This window comes from Triticum dicoccoides, chromosome 3A, assembly GCF_002162155.2.
Source record: "Triticum dicoccoides isolate Atlit2015 ecotype Zavitan chromosome 3A, WEW_v2.0, whole genome shotgun sequence".
NCBI lineage: Eukaryota > Viridiplantae > Streptophyta > Magnoliopsida > Poales > Poaceae > Triticum > Triticum dicoccoides.
Window position 1 is genome coordinate 102,211,623 of NC_041384.1, and position 19,913 is coordinate 102,231,535.

Consider the following 19,913-nt stretch of genomic DNA (forward strand, 5'->3'; position numbering starts at 1 on the left):
GGAGAATGATGTGATTGACATGACCCATTCCGTTACCTTAGCACACGATCGTTTAGTATGTAGCTATTGCTTTCTTCATGACTTACACATGTTCCTATGACTATGGGATTATGCAACTCCCGTTTACCGGAGGAACACTTTGTGTGCCACCAAACGTCACAACATAACTGGTTGATTATAAAGGTGCTCTACAGGTGTCTCCGAAGGTACTTGTTGGGTTGGCGTATTTCGAGATTAGGATTTGTCACTCCGATTGTCGGAGAGGTATCTCTGGGCCCTCTCGGTAATGCACATCACTTAAGCCTTGCAAGCATTGCAACTAATGAGTTAGTTGCAGGATGATGTATTACAAAACGAGTAAAGAGACTTGCCGGTAACGAGGTTGAACTAGGTATTGAGATACCGACGATTGAATCTCGGGCAAGTAACATACCGATGACAAAGGGAACAACGTATGTTGTTATGCGGTCTGACCGATAAAGATCTTCGTAGAATATGTAGGAGCCAATATGAGCATCCAGGTTCTGTTGTTGGTTATTGACCGAAGACGTGTCTCGGTCATGTCTACATAGTTCTCGAACCTGTAGGGTTCGCACGCTTAACGTTACGATTAAAGTTATATTATGAGTTTATATGTTTTGATGTACCGAAGGTTGTTCGGAGTCCCGGATGTGATCACGGACATGACGAGGAGTCTCGAAATGGTCGAGACTTGAAGATTGATATATTGGAAGCCTATTGAGGGAGTCCTGGATTAGGGGGTCTCCGGACAGCCGGACTATATCCTTTGGCCGGACTGTTGGACTATGAAGATATGAGATTGAAGACTTCGTCTCGTGTCCGGATGGGACTCTACTTGGCGTGGAAGGCAAGCTAGGCAATACGGATATGGATATCTCCTCCTTTGTAACCGACCTTGTGTAACCCTAACCCTCTCCGGTGTTTATATAAACCAGAGGGTTTTAGTCCGTAAAACGACAACTACAACATTCAATCAGACCATAGGCTAGCTTCTAGGGTTTAGCCTCTCTGATCTCGTGGTAGATCTACTCTTTTGTACTACCCATATCATCAATATTAATCAAGCAGGATGTAGGGTTTTACCTCCATCAAGAGGGCCCGAACCTGGGTAAAACATTGTGTCCCCTACCTCCTGTTACCATCCGCCTTAGACGCATAGTTCGGGACCCCCTACCCGAGATTCGCCGGTTTTGACACCGACATTGGTGCTTTCATTCAGAGTTCCTCTGTGCCATCGCCAGAAGGAAGGATGTCTCGTCTCATCTTTAAAGACGATACTACTATCGAGGGAGCTTTGGCTGTCGGCCAAACTCTCCAGCTAGGCGGTTTCATCATGACCGCCTGTTCGGCCGCCGCGCCGACGATGACTTCTCGGGTCATCGAAAACAGCTTCCATGTCAAATCGGCACTCGCCGAACAGATGGATCCAATATAGCTCGCCTCCTTAAATGAGCTCTTAGATCGCATCGTCACCCTGGGAGTCGCTACGGACTATGATCAGATTGGGCTTAAACCCGATCAAAGGGATATTAACTCTCCGCCGGTCACCCATCATATTGCAGTGGTGGAGGAACAATGCGGCGACCTTTCCTCCATCTTGAGGACCAACTATGTCTGGATTCCCGAGCTCTCTGAGCCGGACGCCCATTCGCGGGAGGACAACACCCAATCCCTGAACTCAGAGTCAGGCAGCGGGCCAGGGTTATCGGGTCACACCCCAGAACCGGAACTTTCAAAATTGGAAATTCCTCGGCCCCTGGATCCCAGATCAGGTGAGGGTTCAGATTCAATTCCACCCATCCACCCAAACATAAGCGATCTTTCCCACATCAGGCAAGATCCCCAGGAAATAGTACATCACTACTGGGCCAGATTCCTCCTTGCGATGAACAAGGTTAAGGACTGTCGCGAGGAAGACGCAATCTTATTTTTTCGCAATAATTGCACGGACAAGGGAATCCTTAACGCCATAAATTGCCGTGAGATAACACGCTTCGCTGACTTGGCGTCCATAGTACGAAAGTACTGTGCGATGGAAAGTGCCTGGAAAACAGAAACAAACTTTTGGGATAATCCGGCCCTGAACACAAACCCAGTCCGAAATAAAAGGGTGCATTATCACAATACACCCGGGCTAACTACCAAAAAGCAAAAGCCCTCTACAGGGCAAGGAACCGTACTGGAGGGATGGCTCAACAGACCCTGCAAAATTCATAGTACAGCGGATGCAATGCCAACGCACAGCCTTAGAGCATGTTGGATACTCCAACAGGTGGCCAAAAGTGGTGAGGATATACTCCTCCAAAATACCACAGAGCACCATCCCGTGGACAACAATACGGTGTTAACGGTCATTGAGACCTTCACGTCAAATAATAGACGCAAGCGAACACTCCGCAGCATGGCCGAAATCTGCCATGTAGCAGCAATGAATCCTTGGAGTGACACGGCTATTACCTTCAATGCCAGTGACGAACCTAAATTCCGAACAGCCCGAGCACCAGCCGCACTGGTCCTCAGTCCAATCATGGATGGCTTTCGACTCACCAAGGTACTCATGGACGGCGGCAGCGGATTAAACCTCATCTACGAGGAAACTATTCAAAAGATGGAAATAGACTGGAGCCGCATTGAGCAAAGTAGCACAACCTTTAGAGGAATCATCCCCAGTCGGGAAGCACGCTGTGCTGGGAAAATCACACTAGATGTGGTATTCGGCACGCCGGATAATTACAGGTCCGAAGAAATTACATTCCAAGTGGCCCCGTTCAGCAGTGGTTATCATGCTCTTTTAGGACGGGAGGCATTCACAATCTTCCAAGCCGTACCACATTACGGGTACATGAAGCTCAAAATGCCCGGGCCCAACGGAATCATCACTCTCGCCAGCGATCCGGACACAGCACTCCGCGCCGAAAACAAAACAGCCGCATTGGCCCTCCAGGCATTATCCGAAGCCCTCTCAGCCGAGGAATTAGCTACGCTACGCTCCACAGTGGACAGGGACGATGTGATACTCGACAAGAGATCCAAGTCCACCTCTTTTAAACCAGCGGATGAAATAGTCAAATTCCAAGTCCACCCAACGGACCATACAAAAACAGCCTCCATCGGGGCACAGCTAAGCCCCGCTGTGGACGCCGCACTACGAGAGTTCCTGCGCGAGAACTGGGACATATTCTCCTGGCATCCCTCAGACATGCTAGGAATCCCACGCAGGCTGGCCAAGCATAGCCTCAATATCCTAAAGGGATTCAAGCCGGTCAAGCAAGCTCTTCGGTGTTTCTCTGAACCTAAGAGACAGGCCATGGGAGAGGAACTAGCCAAGTTATTGGAGGCCGGATTCATCAAAGAAATAAAACACCCGGACTGGCTAGCAAACCTGGTGATGGTACCAAAGAAGGACAAATCCTGGCGCCTTTGTGTCGACTTCAAAGACCTCAATAAAGCTTGCCCAAAGGATCCCTTCCCCCTCCCACGCATCGATCAAATCATTGATGCTACCGCAGGACACGAGTCATTGTGTTTCCTCGACGCATACTCCGGTTACCACCAAATCAAGATGGCGGAGTCCGACCAAGCCGCAACGGCATTCATCACGCCATACGGTCCTTTCTGTTTTAACACAATGCCTTTTGGGCTCAAAAACACCGGCTCAACATATCAGCGCATGATTCAGACATGTCTGGAGAAACAAATCGACAAAATAGTAGAGGCATACGTAGACGATGTGGTCGTCAAAACCAAACACGTCGACTCTTTGATAGACGACTTGAGGCTCACATTCGACAACCTCCGAACATATGACATCAAGCTCAATCCGGAAAAATGCGTTTTCGGCGTACCAGCCGGAAAGCTCCTGGGATTCATTGTCTCCAGTAGAGGTATTGAAGCTAATCCGGCCAAAATCCGAGCGTTGTCACAGTTGGCCACCCCAACAGACCTCAAACAAATCCAGAAGCTAACTGGATGCGTGGCGGCTCAAAGCCGCTTTATCTCCCTCTTGGGAGAAAAGGCTTTACCCCTTTATCGCCTTCTTCGGCGCACTGAACACTTCGAGTGGACGGACGCGGCCACAGCCGGATTGGAAGAAATAAAGGCCATTCTGGCAACCAACCCGATCCTGGCCACACCAAACATCGGCGAACCAATGATGTTGTATATTGTGGCAACTCATCAAGTTGTAAGCGCGGTGCTCGTTGTCGAACGGGAAGCGGACGGACACAAATTCCCTCTTCAAAATCCGGTATACTATGTATCCACTGTCCTCACTCCATGCAAATCACGGTACCCGCATTACCAAAAAATAGCATATGCGGTATTCATGGCGTCGCGGAAACTGCGACACTACTTTCAAGAGTGTTCGATTACAGTAGCCTCGGAAGTGCCACTTAATGATATTATCAACAACCGCGACGCTACGGGCCGGATTGCCAAATGGACCATTGAGCTCCTCCCATTCGACATAACATACAAACCTCGCCAAGTCATTAAATCGCAAGTACTGGCCGACTTCGTCGCCGAATGGACGGAGGCCGAACTCCCTAAAGAGTATGGCGCATACTCCAATTGGATCATGCACTTCGACGGTTCTAAAATGCTGGCCGGTCTAGGGGCTGGCATCGTCATGACGTCCCCAACCGGAGATACCGTTCGGTACATACTGGAAATATTGTATACAGATTCCAACAATGCAGCCGAATACGAAGCTCTGTTGCATAGTCTTCGGATGGCAGTCTCCATGGGCATTCAATACCTGGAGGTGCGTGGGGATTCAAACCTCGCAATATCCCAAATAAACGGAGATTTTGATGCCAAGGATCCGAAAATGGCGGCCTATCGAAATGCCGTCCTAAAAATGTCAGCTCGGTTCGAGGGACTCGAATTTCACCATGTGGCTCGGGAAAACAATCAGGCGGCGGATATCCTCGCCCGCATCGGCACAAAACGCGACACGGTCCCTCCCAACATATTTCTGGAAAGGATCTTCAAGCCATCTATAGCATGGGAAGGGGACACCGGTAACAACAGTCCGGACCCGGCCAAAATACCCGATACCGAACTCTCTGACACAATCGGAGGCTCCGCCACCGAAATAACACCTTCAGCCCACGAAATAATGGCCATTATTGCCCCGTGGACAGAACCATTCCTGGCCTACCTAACTAGACGGGAACTTCTGGAGGACCAAAATGAGGCACGCTGCATAGTGCGGCGATCCAAGGCCTACAGGGTCCATGAGGGAGAATTGTACAAGAAAAGCACTACCGGAGTCCTACAAAGGTACATCTCCGAAGAGGAAGGGCGAAATCTTTTGGCAGAAATTCACGCCGGACTCGGCGGTCATCACGCTGCAGCCCGGGCTCTTGTAAGCAAGGCCTTCCGTATAGGATTCTATTGGCCAACGGCCCGGGCAGATGCACAGGACTTGGTCCAACGTTGTGCCGGTTGCCAGCTCTTTGCAAATCAAAGCCACATGCCACCCACCGCCCTCCAAACAATCCCCATTACATGGCCCTTTGCGGTCTGGGGGCTTGATATGGTTGGACCCCTTAAAGGGGAACCCACAAGAAAAAATACTTATTGGTCATGGTGGATAAATCACCAAATGGATAGAAGCTAAACCAGTTAAAACAGCCGAATCCGGACCGGTGATAGATTTCATATCCGAGGTTGTACACCGTTACGGCGTCCCCCACAGCATCATCAATGATAACGGCACGAACTTCACGGCCGACGAGGTAAAACTCTGGTGCAGCAAAATGGGCATCAAGCTCGATTATGCTTCAGTCTATCACCCACAAACCAACGGTCAAGTCGAACGAGCAAACGGTCTTATAATGAGCGGCATTAAACCCAGATTAGTGCGTTCCTTAACGGAGTCTGACACGCACTGGGTAGAGGAGCTCGACTCCATACTCTGGGGGCTGCGGACCACGCCGAATCGTAGTACCGGATATACACCGTTTTTTATGGTGTACGGCGCAGAGGTAGTCTTGCCATGTGACATAATTCATGACTCACCTCGAGTGCGCATGTATGAAGAAAGAGAAGCCGAGCTCGATCGGCAGGACAGTCTGGACACCTTGGAGGAAGAGCGCGACGTAGCCAAAGCCCGTTCCGCATTTTACCAGCAACAAGCTCGCAGATACCAAAGCAGAGAAGTACGAGCCAAAACTTATAACATTGGCGAACTAGTTCTATGCCTGCCGGATAAGAAAAAGAACAAGCTCGAGCCCAAATGGGAAGGTCCCTTCATTATCGACCAAGTTCTGGCCGGTGGAGCATACCGACTGCGGGATGCATCGACTAGTCGACTCGAGCCGAACCCATGGAACGCAGCCATGCTCTGAAGATTCTACGCCTAGCACCGGACTCTATGTTAGTCCCCTCCCTTTGTCCATTTTATGCATATGCATCATCTGTCTTGTTTCCCTTTCTTTCTTTTTCTTATTATTTCTCTAGGCCTTCAAGGGTCACCTTGTGCCTCACTTGTACATTACAGATGCGCTAGCCGCACTCTCCATACCTGGGGACTTCTTTCATAGAAGCTTAAATTATTTACCTGGGCCTCACGCCCAACACATGTGTTATACTTCCGCATGTACCTTTTTTCACCATTATATGCATCGATATGACTTAAATTTTGGCCAAGCTAGGTTGCCTGGCTCTTGTATTTATGCCCTACATTCCCGTTAATTCGGCTAGGGCATAAGGGGAGCACCTCTGCGATTGTTACTGCCGGGTCAGCCGGATGTGTACCTCAGACTGGGTGAAGCCGAAAGCTAACGTTCTTAAGGGAATATTCGGTCGGTGAACAAAAGATGACTTTTATTTATTATCCATATCTTCTCCCAGATGCTTTTTTTGCGTTTCTTACCGCAGTCCGGACATGCACTTTAGGGCATGCTTACCCAGGGAAAGGAACCTTAACGGAACTATTCTCCCTGGAAGATGTTTCTTACTACCCATGTAATATAACATAACTAGTTGGGCACTTGTCTGATAAAGCACTAATGACCCCTACGCCTGGTTTCCACGCATACCTCGGTTCTTATATAACTGAGCGGGTATTCGGATTCACTCCAGACTATCGGGCCCGGAGGTTGAAGCGAAAAGGTTTGCAACGACAAATGATCTACAATCCGGCTAGAAGGCATTATACATGCCACTTTAATTACATAGTCATGCAGACTGACTAAACTCCTCTTCTATACCATCCAACAGGTGGTCTAGCTTACAATCATGTTGGGAATACTTTGCGGCTAATTCTACTTGCCCATAAACTAAGCTAACAGGGATCTCTTTTCCGTCGGGCCCCACGGGTCCGACCTCGGCCATGTGATTTGGGTCTGCCTTGGTATACCGAGTCTTCACCATGGCCCAGGCCTCTCTGGCACCCTGCCGGCAGGCTGATATCTTCCATAATCGAAGGCGCCGCCGTGCTCCCTTGAGCTTCTCCGTAAGCTCTGTAATGCCCTCTGGCAAGGAGACAGATGGCCACAAAGCCTGGGAAACACCTTGCATCACCTGCCGAACTTGTTCGTGCAGATGTGACAGCTCGGACAGAAGACCACCCGCAGACCCGGGCATTTCCTCCGCGGGATGACCCGTCAGCATACCTACAGACATAACGCTGTTAATCGACTTCTTTGTCGAACTCCTTTAGTAGGATTCGTTCAAGCACTTACTAAAAATGCCGTGCCGAAGCCGCTTATTCTCCTTCTCGGAGTCCGCAAGCTGGCCCCGAACGTCTTTTAGTTCAACGTTCAGCTTAACATTGGCATCTTGAAGACTGTTTCTCTCCAGCATAACCTTACTCAGCACGCGTTTGCCAGCCTCTAGCTGTCGCATAACATGCTGGTCCCCCGGACTTTCTCCGGACTCATCTGCAAAATCAATTGTTAGATGTGCAGACACGCCGCACACTATATGGTAATCACCATTCTTTAAAGTAAATGTTACCAGCGGGAGGCTTTTTCTGTTCCTGCAATGCGGCAAGAGCGCCCCCCAGTTGGGTCTTGCATTCCTCCAGCTCCTGGGACAGCCTAGTATTCTTCTCTGTAAGAACCTGCACATTATAGATGATCCTTAAATCAGTTCTGCTAACTGTTTCAAGTCTTAGGGACTACTGATACATATAAATCATCAGATTTACTCACCCGTACATCCTTTACATACTGATCCGTGGCTCTGGCTAGACCATCTTGAGCAGCACAGAGGTACACCTCTCCAGAATTGAAGGCGTCGAACGCCTCTGGTGAGAAACAAGCGTCGCAGAGTACGGCCCGGCGGCGCCTATGATTCATGGCGCTTTCCACTTCTGAGTTTGTAGCGGACAATCTATCCGCATCCTCTGTCAGGGGATTATCCAGCGCCTGCCCCATATCGCCTTCCGCCTCTATGTTCGGTCCTGGCGCCCGACTGGTGGAAGCTTGATTGGCAGCTTCGCCGGACATATTCCGGCGAGCGTTCTTTCTATTAAAGAAACACGGGCGTCGTTACATTTCGAAAAATACGACAACCACGGAGCAGGGTTTTTCCTATACCTTTGCGTCGGCGTCTCCATCCTGACCGCCTTCCTTTTTGGCCTACCCGGCCTCGGCACCTCTTGTTGGCGTGTTGCCACGGGTTCAGCAGGGCGTCCCGAATGCCTTCCCTGTAAAACATGCCATGTGTATATGGTGGGTGAAGTGCCTAAAAGGGGATCCTAGTTTTGGAGTTGGGACTTTTTGATTTTTCTTACCTGCGATGCAGGAAGCAGTCCGGGATAGTCGGCCGTAATGGCCACCGGGGCATCGTCGCAGCTTAACTGATAGAACTGTTGGTCTATCAGTTCCACGGAGATAACCGGATCTTCTTCGAGTCCGGAATCGATGGCCCGATCAGGGTCCTCTGGTTGTGGAGGAGGGCTGCTGACCTCCTTTATGGCTTTTCGCAGTTCATGTCACAAGGTGGCAAGGTGAATACTTACGACTAAGAATGCGGGAAAAATGGGAGCAGGGAAATATAACTTACCCAGCTTGGAGGATTGTACATGGAGAATCCATCCCGTGGCTTGATGCGGGTGAACTCCTCTTCCTCGCCCTTGAACAGTTCGGACATAATCTTCGCTAGAGCGGCAGCATTGTCCAGACCCTTACGCCCGCAGCGGGTGGCGTCATCCGCCCCGTTATAACACCACAAGGGATGCCCACGATATTGGAGTGGATGCACTCCCCGCATTATGCAAATCGACATAACTTCGATTATTGTCAATCCGGATCGAGCTAGTGCTTTGATCCGGTTCATCAGATAGAGGACTTCTCCGTTGTCTTCCGCCTGGGGGCTCCGTGGGCGCCAACTTCGGCGCTTCTTCAGAGGAGAATTGTTGAACTCGGGTAGACCCCGCCGAATAGGGTCCGGAAGGGGGACGTCCTCCATATAAAACCATTCTGAAGGCCAGTCTTCAGACGACTTCTTCGGGGTACCGGACAAATATCCGGTATTGGCGATGCGCCATACTTCGGCTCCGCCCACTTGATAAAGTGATTCCCTCTGTGTGCGAGGGACAAGGCAAAATAGCCTTTTCCATAGCTTGAAATGAGCCTCGCAGCCCAGGAACAAATCGCAGAGAGCAACATAGCCGGTGATGTGTAGGATGGAGGCAGGGGTGAGATTGTGTAGTTGGAGGCCGTAGAACTCCAGGAGCCCGCGGAGGAACGGATGAATTGGAAATCCGAGTCCCCTTAGTAAGTAAGGAACAAGGCAAACCCATTCCCCCATGGAGGGACAGGGAAAGTTCTCCGCTTGCTCCCCGCCATTGTAGGTGGCCAGCCCGGCTCGAACGGGCACCATGTATGCCGGAGGGAGAAATCCCTTAGTCTGCAGCTCGACTAATCGGCTGTGCGGGACTGAACACCTCTCCTAATCACCGGGCTTAGGGCTACGGGGGCGGGAGGAGGAGCTGCGGAGGTCGGCCATGCTGGAATGGATCTTTCCGAAGCATGCTCTGATGAATTCTCGCTGGGGGAGGATGATATGGATTGGATCTAAGAATCCCCATCCCTTTAATAGACAATTTATTTATCTGGTTAGGGGGGCGAACGTAAAAACGCCCTGGCACCTCGTATTCATTCGATGTGTGGGAGATAGCCCTTATTGGGCATAGAAGCCAAGAGGTTCAACATTTATGGAGCCGGACACTGCTTACGAACACTTGAAAGTTGGAGAAGAACCCGCCCTGCAATGCCGAAGACAACACCGCGCGCCGGACTCATCGTCATTGAAGCCTGGTTCGGGGGCTACTGAGGGAGTCCTAGATTAGGGGGTCTCCGGACAGCCGGACTATATCCTTTGGCCGGACTGTTGGACTATGAAGATACAAGATTGAAGACTTCGTCTCGTGTCCGGATGGGACTCTACTTGGCGTGGAAGGCAAGCTAGGCAATACGGATATGGATATCTCCTCCTTTGTAACCGACCTTGTGTAACCCTAACCCTCTCCGGTGTCTATATAAACCAGAGGGTTTTAGTCTGTACAACGACAACTACAACATTCAATCAGACCATAGGCTAGCTTCTAGGGTTTAGCCTCTCCGATCTCGTGGTAGATCTACTCTTGTACTACCCATATCATCAATATTAATCAAGCAGGACATAGGGTTTTACCTCCATCAAGAGGGCCCGAACCTGGGTAAAACATTGTGTCCCCTGCCTCCTGTTACCATCCGCCTTAGATGCACAGTTCGGGACCCCCTACCCGAGATCCGCCGGTTTTGACATCGACACCTATGTTTGGATATTGGAAGTGTTCCGGGTAAAATCGGGATTTTACCAGAGTACCGGGAGGTTACTGGAACCCCCCGAGAATCAAATGGGCCTTAGTGGGCCTAGGTGGAAGAGAGGAGAGGAGGCAAGGGCTGGCCGCGCGCCCCTCCCCCTAGTCCGAATAGGACAAGGAGAGGGGGCGGCGCCCCCCCCCCCCTTCCTTCCTTCTCCTCCACTCCTTCCCCCTCAAGTCCTAATCCAACTAGGAAAAGGGGGGGAGTCCTACTCCCGGTGGGAGTAGGACTCCTCCTGGTGCGCCCTCTCCCTTGGCCGTCCGCGCCCCCCTTGCTCCTTTATATACGGGGCAGGGGGCACCCTAGAGACACAACAATTGATCATTGATCTCTTAGCCGTGTGCGGTGCCCCCTCCACCATAGTCCACCTCGATTATACTGTAGCGGTTCTTAGGAGAAGCCCTGCGTCGGTAGAACATCAACATCGTCACCACGCTGTTGTGCTGACGAAACTCTCCCTCAACACTCGGCTGGATCGGAGTTCAAGGGACGTCATCGGGCTGAACGTGTGCTGAACTCGGAGGTGTCGTACGTTCGGTACTTGATCGGTCGGATCGTGAAGACGTACGACTACATCAACAGCGTTGTGCTAATGCTTCCGCTTTCGGTCTACGAGGGTACGTGGACAACACTCTCCCCCCTCGTTGCTATGCATCACCATGATCTTGCGTGTGCGTAGGAATTTTTTTGCTTACTACTTTATCCAACAGGAGGAGGTGGAGAGAAGGAAGGAGAGGGGGGCCGCCGACCCTTCCCCTTGTCCAATTCCGATTGGGGCAAGGGGGGCCGCGCGCCACCTCCTAGCTGCCCTCTCTCTTCTCCACTAAGGCCCATAAGGCCCAATAGCTTCCGGGGGGTTCCGGTAACCCCCGGTACTTCGGTATATGTCCGAAACCTCCCGGAACCCTTCCGATGTCCGAACATAGTCATCCAATATATCGATCTTTATGCCTCGACCATTTCGAGACTCCTCGTCATGTCTGTGATCATATCCGGGACTCCGAACTACATTCGGTTCATCAAAACACAAAAACTCATAATACCGATCGTCACAGAACTTTAAGCGTGCAGACCCTACGGGTTCGAGAACTATGCAGACATGACCGAGACACGTTTCCGGTCAATAACCAATAGCGGAACCTGGATGCTCATATTGGTTACTACATATTCTACGAAGATCTTTGTCGGTCAAACCGCATAACAATATGTTGGGGAACGTAGCAGAAATTTAAAATTTTCTACGCATCACCAAGATCAATCTATGGAGTAATCTAGCAATGAGGGGAAGGGGAGTGCATCTACATACCCTTGTAGATCGCTAAGCGGAAGCGTTCAAGTGAACGGGGTTGATGGAGTCATACTCGTCGTGATCCAAATCACCGATGATCCTAGTGCCGAACGGACGGCACCTCCACGTTCAACACACGTACAGCCCGGTGACGTCTCCTATGCCTTGATCCAGCAAGGGGAGAAGGAGAGGTTGGGGAAGACTCCATCCAGCAGCAGCACGATGGCATGGTGGTGAAGGAGGAGCGTGGTAATCCCGCAGGGCTTCGCCAAGCACCGTAGGAGAAGAGGAGGACTTGGGAGAGGGGGAGGGCTGCGCCAGAACTTGGGTGCGGCTGCCCTCCCAACCCCCACATATATATATAAGGGCAAGGGAGAGGGGGTCGGCCCCCTCAGATCCAATCTGAGGAGGGGGCGGCGGCCAAGGGGGGTTGCCTTGCCCCCCAAGGCAAGGGGGGCGCCCCCCCTTTAGGGTTCCCCCAAACTCTAGGCGCATGGGCCCTAGGGGGGAGGCGCCTAGCCCACTAAGGGGCTGTTCCCTCTCCACATAAAGCCCATAGGGCCCTTCGGGGCAGGTGGACCCTCCCGGTGGACCCCCGGAACCCCTCTGGTGGTCCCAGTACAATACCGGTAACCCCCGAATTATTCCGGTGACCGTATGATGACTTCCCATATATAAATCTTTACCTCCAGACCATTCCGGAACTCCTCGTGACGTCCGGGATCTCATCCGGGACTCCGAACAACATTCGGTAACCACATACATCTATTCCCTATAACCCTAGAGTCATCGAACCTTAAGTGTGTAGACCCTACGGGCTCGGGAATCATGTAGACATGGCCAAGACAACTCTCCGGTCAATAACCAACAGCGGGATCTGGATACCCATGTTGGCTCCCACATGCTCCACGATGATCTCATCGGATGAACCACGATGTCAAGGATTCAATCAATCCCGTATACAATTTCCTTTGTCCATCGGTACGATACTTGCCCGAGATTCGATCGTCGGTACCCCGATACCTTGTTCAATCTCGTTACCGGCAAGTCTCTTTACTCGTTCCATAACACATCATCCCGTGATCAACTCCTTGATCACATTGTGCACATTATGATGATGTCCTACCGAGTGGGCCCAGAGATACCTCTCCGTTTACACGGAGTGACAAATCCCAGTCTCGATTCGTGCCAACCCAACAGACACTTTCGGAGATACCTGTAGTGAACCTTTATAGCCACCCAGTTACGTTGTGACGTTTGGTACACCCAAACCATTCCTACGGTATCCAGGAGTTGCACAATCTCATGGTCTAAGGAAATGATACTTGACATTAGAAAAGCTTTAGCATACGAACTACACGATCTTTGTGCTAGGCTTAGGATTGGGTCTTGTCCATCACATCATTCTCCTAATGATGTGATCCCATTATCAACGACATCCAATGTCCATGGTCAGGAAACCGTAACCATCTATTGATCAACGAGCTAGTCAACTAGAGGCTTACTAGGGACATGGTGTTGTCTATGTATCCACACATGTATCTGAGTTTCCTATCAATACAATTCTAGCATGGATAATAAACGATTATCATGAACAATGAAATATAATATAATAATAACTAATTTATTATTGCCTCTAGGGCATATTTCCAACACAATATACGTTGCTCCCTTTGTCATCGGTATGTTACTTGCCCGAGATTCGATCGTCGGTATCTCAATACCTAGATCAATCTCGTTACCGGCAAGTCTCTTTACTCGTTTTGTAATGTATCATCCCACAACTAACTCATTAATTGCATTGCTTGCAAGGCTTATAGTGATGTGCATTACCGAGAGGGCCTAGAGATACCTCTCCGACAATCGGAGTGACAAATCCTAGTTTCAATCTATGCCAACTCAACAAGTACCATTGGAGACACCTGTAGAGCACCTTTATAATCACCCAGTTGCGTTGTGACGTTTGGTAGCACACAAAGTGTTCCTCCGGTAATCGGGAGTTGCATAATCTCATAGTCATAGGAACATGTATAAGTCATGAAGAAAGCAATAGCAGTAAACTAAACGATCATGTGGTAAGCTAACGAAATGGGTCATGTCAATCACATCATTCTCTAATGATGTGACCCCGTTAATCAAATGGCAACTCATGTCTATGGTTAGGAAACATAACCATCATTGATTCAACGAGCTAGTCAAGTAGAGGCATATTAGTGACAATCTGTTTGTCTATGTATTCAAGCATGTATTATGTTTCCGGTTAATACAATTCTAGCATGAATAATAAGCATTTATCATGAAATAGGGAAATAAATAATAACTTTATTATTGCCTCTAGGGCATATTTCCTTCAATATTTGATCTAGTATTCTATGGAATGTTGAACTATGAGATTTATGCACTTGTGTTATATATATGGAAATGTTAAACGATGATATGTATTGTATTTAAAGTTTAGCTTGTACTACTGATGAGTTTGTTTGGGTATGATGTTCAAGTTTCTAAAAATGTTCTTATAATTACTATTGTACATATCATATTCGATTGTCTCATATTGAAAAATGGCTAACCTCAGCCACCAACCAAACAGAAAAATGGCTATCCCCAACCATGATTCATCCTTCAAACCAAACAAAACATGGGCTAACCTCATCCCTCTAACCAAACAGAAAAAATGGCTATCCCTACCCAGCGGGATGGGGATGACCATATCCAGCCTAGCATGTGCCTCTAACCAAACGCATCCTAAAGTACTTGTGTGTGTGGAAGATAATTAGGACATACATAATTAGGCCATATAGAAAACATATTATGAGACGGTCAAAGCATTATGAGACGGGTGAAGCGAATAGATAGGGATCTAACAGTTTGCGAGACCTAAATCGATACGCGGCTATCGGAGGAAATTTCGGCCATCCGGCCGGCGCCTAGCACGACTCTTTTTCATATATGAATGGAAATATTGTTTTTTGTGTGATGCAAAACACTTTCAATCAATGGAGAAATCCGTTGTCCTGCTGAAATAATTTCCTATGCTATGGGAACATCCACGACATAGCGACATGGCGCAGTCGAACCCAGGTGCGAGGCAACGTAGGTGGTCGTCGACGTGGCCGCCAAGTGAGATTGCTACAACGCGGTGGCGAGGCAGCTTACAACATCTCCAAGGCTGACCTGCTAAAGTCTTCGGTATTTGTCTGTCTATATGTCCGGACATGGTCCATGGACATGATGCCGGAGTGAGCCATCCAATGCTAATCACAAAGTATCTGGCTGGGGGAGAAAAAGTAGGTGGGGACCATGCATGTGGTGGGCTATTTGTGGTGTGGTGTTCTGTTGTGAGGAGAGAGAGGAGGGGGAATCATGCATGTGAAGAGAGAGAAAAGAAAGGAGGACCATGCGGAGGCTTTTGGTTGATCAAGCGGATGTCCAGACTCCAGTATATCTCCTCATGTTTGTCTCTACTTTGCCGGAAAATAGACGTCCGGACAGCTTCGCGGGCTGGTGCAGGACCGCGTTGGCTTGCAAAAGTAAACAAAAGTGTTCGGTCGAATATATACCGGAGTTTTGCGGGTCTCCCTTGAAGATGCCCTTACGGGGTCGTCGATAGGGTCATAGGCCCTGGATCGAGCATGAAGACGAGGCAACAGAGCTGCCCGTCACGGGGCAGCATGGTGAGGCTACCGAAGCAGCATATCGAGCACTATATAAGAGCATCTACAGTCGGGCGCCCTAAAGCCGCCTCAAACGCTCGGGCGGGCCGCCGGGTCACTGACCGATCACAAAATTTCGACCTAGACGGGCTCCTTAAACGGAACTCAAATGCCCAGGCTGACTGGCACCCCTCAAAGCCAGCCCAAATATGGGGCAGATATGGGACGCCAAGTGCACCCGCCACGTCGGACCTGATAGCCCGACCCCATCGCAAATTGCATCAAATCCACCAAACCCTTCCTCCTCCTACTGCCGCCCTCCAACCTTTCCCGCGCCCGTGCCCTCGCCGTCCGCCACCCTTGCTCCCCATCCTCACCACCGGTCCCGATCCGCCGCCGTAGATGTCGTCAGCCCGTCCCCGGCCGCCGTGACGAAGACGCAGTCCACCTAGTCTGTCGGTGTCCCTTCCTCGGCTCCGTCTTGCAAGGCGCAGAATGTCGCTGCGAAAGATGCGGCGATGCCAGCAGCGAGAGAGCACGGCGACGGCGGCGTCGCATGTAGGACGCAAGCATGGGCTCGGAGCATGCGACATGGATGGCGTCCGACCACTGGTCCGACAAGCAAGCCATCTGTCATGCTCGAACATTGATTTCATTTTGGCATGTCCAGTTTGTTGAACTATGATTTACTTTGCTTTGTTTCAAACTATTGAATTCGGACCATTTGTATCGTACGATCGACGTGCATGGATTTGAGGATCGGCATTTGAGGTATGTGGATGTGTGGCGCAAGATATGAGGGGCTGGCGGGCGCTGTCCGCGGACGCGTCTGGACACCTATAGGGGGGCAGATTTGCTAAGTCCGGTTGTAGATACTCTAATCAATCATGTGATTATATAGACGTGTTGACTAGCGTTTGACGCTTTGCTCGTGGACTCGGACGTTCAATACAAAAGGTTCCCTTTTTGTGAGGGGTTCAGATTTCAGACTAGGTGTGAAAATTTATTTGATGAGTATTTGGCCGGTTCAATGAAATAGTGTGATAGCATGTATAATTAAGGATCTCCCTCAAAAAATATATAATTAAGGTGTATATCCTACTTACATGACACTTATGTCAAGGAGAGAGACAAGAAAAAAAAAGGAGCAGGTTCTCATACAAGAACACACCTCCAAAGCAAACAGAGTAAATGCAATGAAGAAAAGGATAAAGACGATTGAAAATATGGCCATCCTAATATCCAATCTTATAGCCAATCAATAGTAGTAGGAGTGACTGCCAATAGCGACTCTAGATGACATGACAACAATGTATAACCTGACATTGAGCATGGTTGATTATATATAATCAGTAATCAATCATGCTCAATGTCAGGCTTAAAATACGCAAATAGCTATATATAATCACTAAGTAGTGATCTAAAATATCTATATTAGTTTACGGAGGGAGTATCAGTTAATAGCAGAGATTTACACACGATAAGATCAACTCCAGCACACACCCTATCCCACCCCGCATAGTCCAAAACACATATTTCTGCCAAGAACAGGCCAAATTTATGGACTCAGCAACTGAGGATGTAGGGAGTCAAATTACAGTGTCCAGAGAAGCATATGGTAATGGAATTCTTTCAACAATCCAGGTACACATCTATTGTACCAAAGCAGCCTACAATATTACATACCAATAACTGGCTGATAATAAGCCACAGCAATAGCTAATACAATAGAACCATAAAGAAGTTCCACACATGAATAACAAGCTCGCGGATCAAATCGACTGCACAATCCAGTTCGTCGCAGCAATACAAACGACACATGTAGCAATCGCCAGATAACAACCCGTCCATAGTTTTACAAATGATCAAGAAAATAAAATAAAGGCAAGGGGCATTCACATCAAAATCCATGCAAGGCAGCACAGGAAAAACAGCACTGCTTTGGCCCCCAATCATATGCAGCAGAGCATATACTACAGGCATGAGCATCGCCGAACAGAGAGATCCCAGTCCAACCTGCGTCCTCTGTTGCTGCGTGCCGTCTCAGCGACGAAACAAAGCGAAAAGGGAAGAACCTGATGGACCTCTGAGAACCAGGCATTGCCCATCACAGCTGCGTTATTTTTGCCTAACTCGCGCATGGATAGAATGAACAGGGCCCCATGGCAGTTTAAAACCCTCAGCTCCCACGTGTCGACCTCACGTGAGTCACCATAGGATGGTGCCGCCGTGGGGCTCTCCCTCGAACAGCAGCAACTCGCTGCCCCCTTTGAGTGTTGACTGGATCTTGCCGGATATCAGAAGAATCAACTGATATGCCCAGGTGGTTACGCCTAGGCCTCTCCCTGTGCCTTCTGTAAGCCCTGCTGTGTGAGTCTCCACTTGTGATCCGCCTGCCACGGCCAAATAAGGATGCCAGGAAGTCGATGCTCTCATCCAAACTACCTTCTGAAGATTCATAGAAGTCGATCCTCTCGTTCAGGGTGCGATCCATGGAAGTGAAGAAGTTGAGTCTCTCCAAGTCAAATTCATCTCCATCAGCGAACATACTGTTGTTGCTGCCACCGTTCAATTCAAGTACATAATCCCCCATAATCACAGCTCCTGGGTTCGAAGCCCTGATAGTACTGATTGCATCCTGGCGCTCTCTTTCACATTCAAACTTTTTCCACTCACTTGCAAGTGCAGGATCAACCTCACGAGGTTTTGCTGAAGGGTGTTTGGAGTTCACATGCTTGCAAAGTTCTCTATATGAACCAACGAACGAGCAGGCATCATGCACACATGCTCTCTTCTTGCGGTTGAGATACTGACGAGCAGGTTCAACCACAGTCCATCCTTTAACATCCCCACGGCACAGAGGGCATGCAAGTTCCATTGTAGATGGATGCTTGTTTGCTGGTTCTGTGTTTGGAGAAAATGGAAGGTTAAGTGCGGACTCGGCGGAATCACCAAGGGCCAATTTCTCTTTCGCATAAGCTTCTTTGAAGTGTTCAAGACAGTTAGAGTGATGGTAGTTGGTGCCACACATATAAGGCCGGCAACCCTTGTGGTGAGAAGTACAGAGGAGGAGGACGGCATCATGTGGATGCTCCAAGCAAACTGGGCAAGTTGCACCTTTCCATTCTCTTTTCTCACAGGCCAATGGCAAATCACTCTGTTCGTCTGCTTCTTTTGTCTTCCAACAGCTGGAACGCGCATCAGATGAAGATGACCTACCTCGACGAGCTGGGAGGTTTCGGGCTCTTGGAAATCTCGCCATAACTCTGAAACCTGGGGTGCAAGGGAACTGCAACAATGCAAAGACAGATAGCCAATAAGTAGCAGCACATTTAATTGCAACTTCTATATTCTATGGCAATATTATAGACGCATACTTGCAGTATTGAATTATGGCCAACATTTAAGTTGGAAAATAAAGATATTCCATGAGCAACAGATCAAATAATCAGGAAATTTACCATGTTCTAGCAACAGATTCAGTAAGGAATGTGATAGTCTTAAAGACAAATACGACAAAGTTATAGTATTGTTAGGCTCCTATATATAGGAGGGATGGAAATTTGTCCCAATAAAGCAAGTGTTGGGAAGTGGTCCACACACTACCCGGATCCGATGCTTTTCTAGACTTAGCGGAAAATCTCCAAGCCTTATATCCATACTTCACACCAATGGGAAACATGAACTCTGCGTCGATGGGAAGCTCGAACTTCACAACAACAGAACCGAAGAGGAAGACTTGCTCTTTACTGATGAATCATGGTCTGTTTGACTCCTTTACAGAGAACTTCTTTTTAGAAACAAATGGATAAACTTAGATGTTGAATGTGCTTCAGTACACACCCCTAGAAAAGTTTCAAAAGGGTATTTTCGTCCATCCATATAAATCAATAGATTTATCCTCTCTTTTAAGATAATTAATTAGTGCTTAGGGACTAATTGGGTACGTGCAGACCCAAAACCCAACTAAATACTGCGTCGCCAGCCATGCACTCTCATCCTCTCCTGCCCCAACAGCTCGCACCTTGAATCAGCAAGAGGTATGCCAAGCAGGGCCCACATAATATACCCAGTATATTCCTGGAGGAAAAGATCAAATTGCTCTCAATGACAAGTGCATATAGGGGT

The 19,913-nt window shown here is 49.0% G+C and overlaps 1 protein-coding gene across 2 annotated transcripts in view; it reads right to left on the minus strand.

The window, feature by feature from the left end:
• Positions 1 to 17,390: 17,390 nt before the first annotated feature.
• LOC119267377 overlaps positions 17,391 to 19,913 on the minus strand; it is a 5,021-nt gene continuing 2,498 nt past the window's right edge. For both annotated transcript variants that reach the window (XM_037548758.1, XM_037548757.1), the window contains exon 2: positions 17,391 to 19,074. In XM_037548758.1, coding sequence (XP_037404655.1) covers positions 17,965 to 19,047 — 1,083 coding nt within the window. In that variant the 5' untranslated portion in view covers positions 19,048 to 19,074 and the 3' untranslated portion in view covers positions 17,391 to 17,964. The remainder of the gene's footprint in view (positions 19,075 to 19,913) is intronic.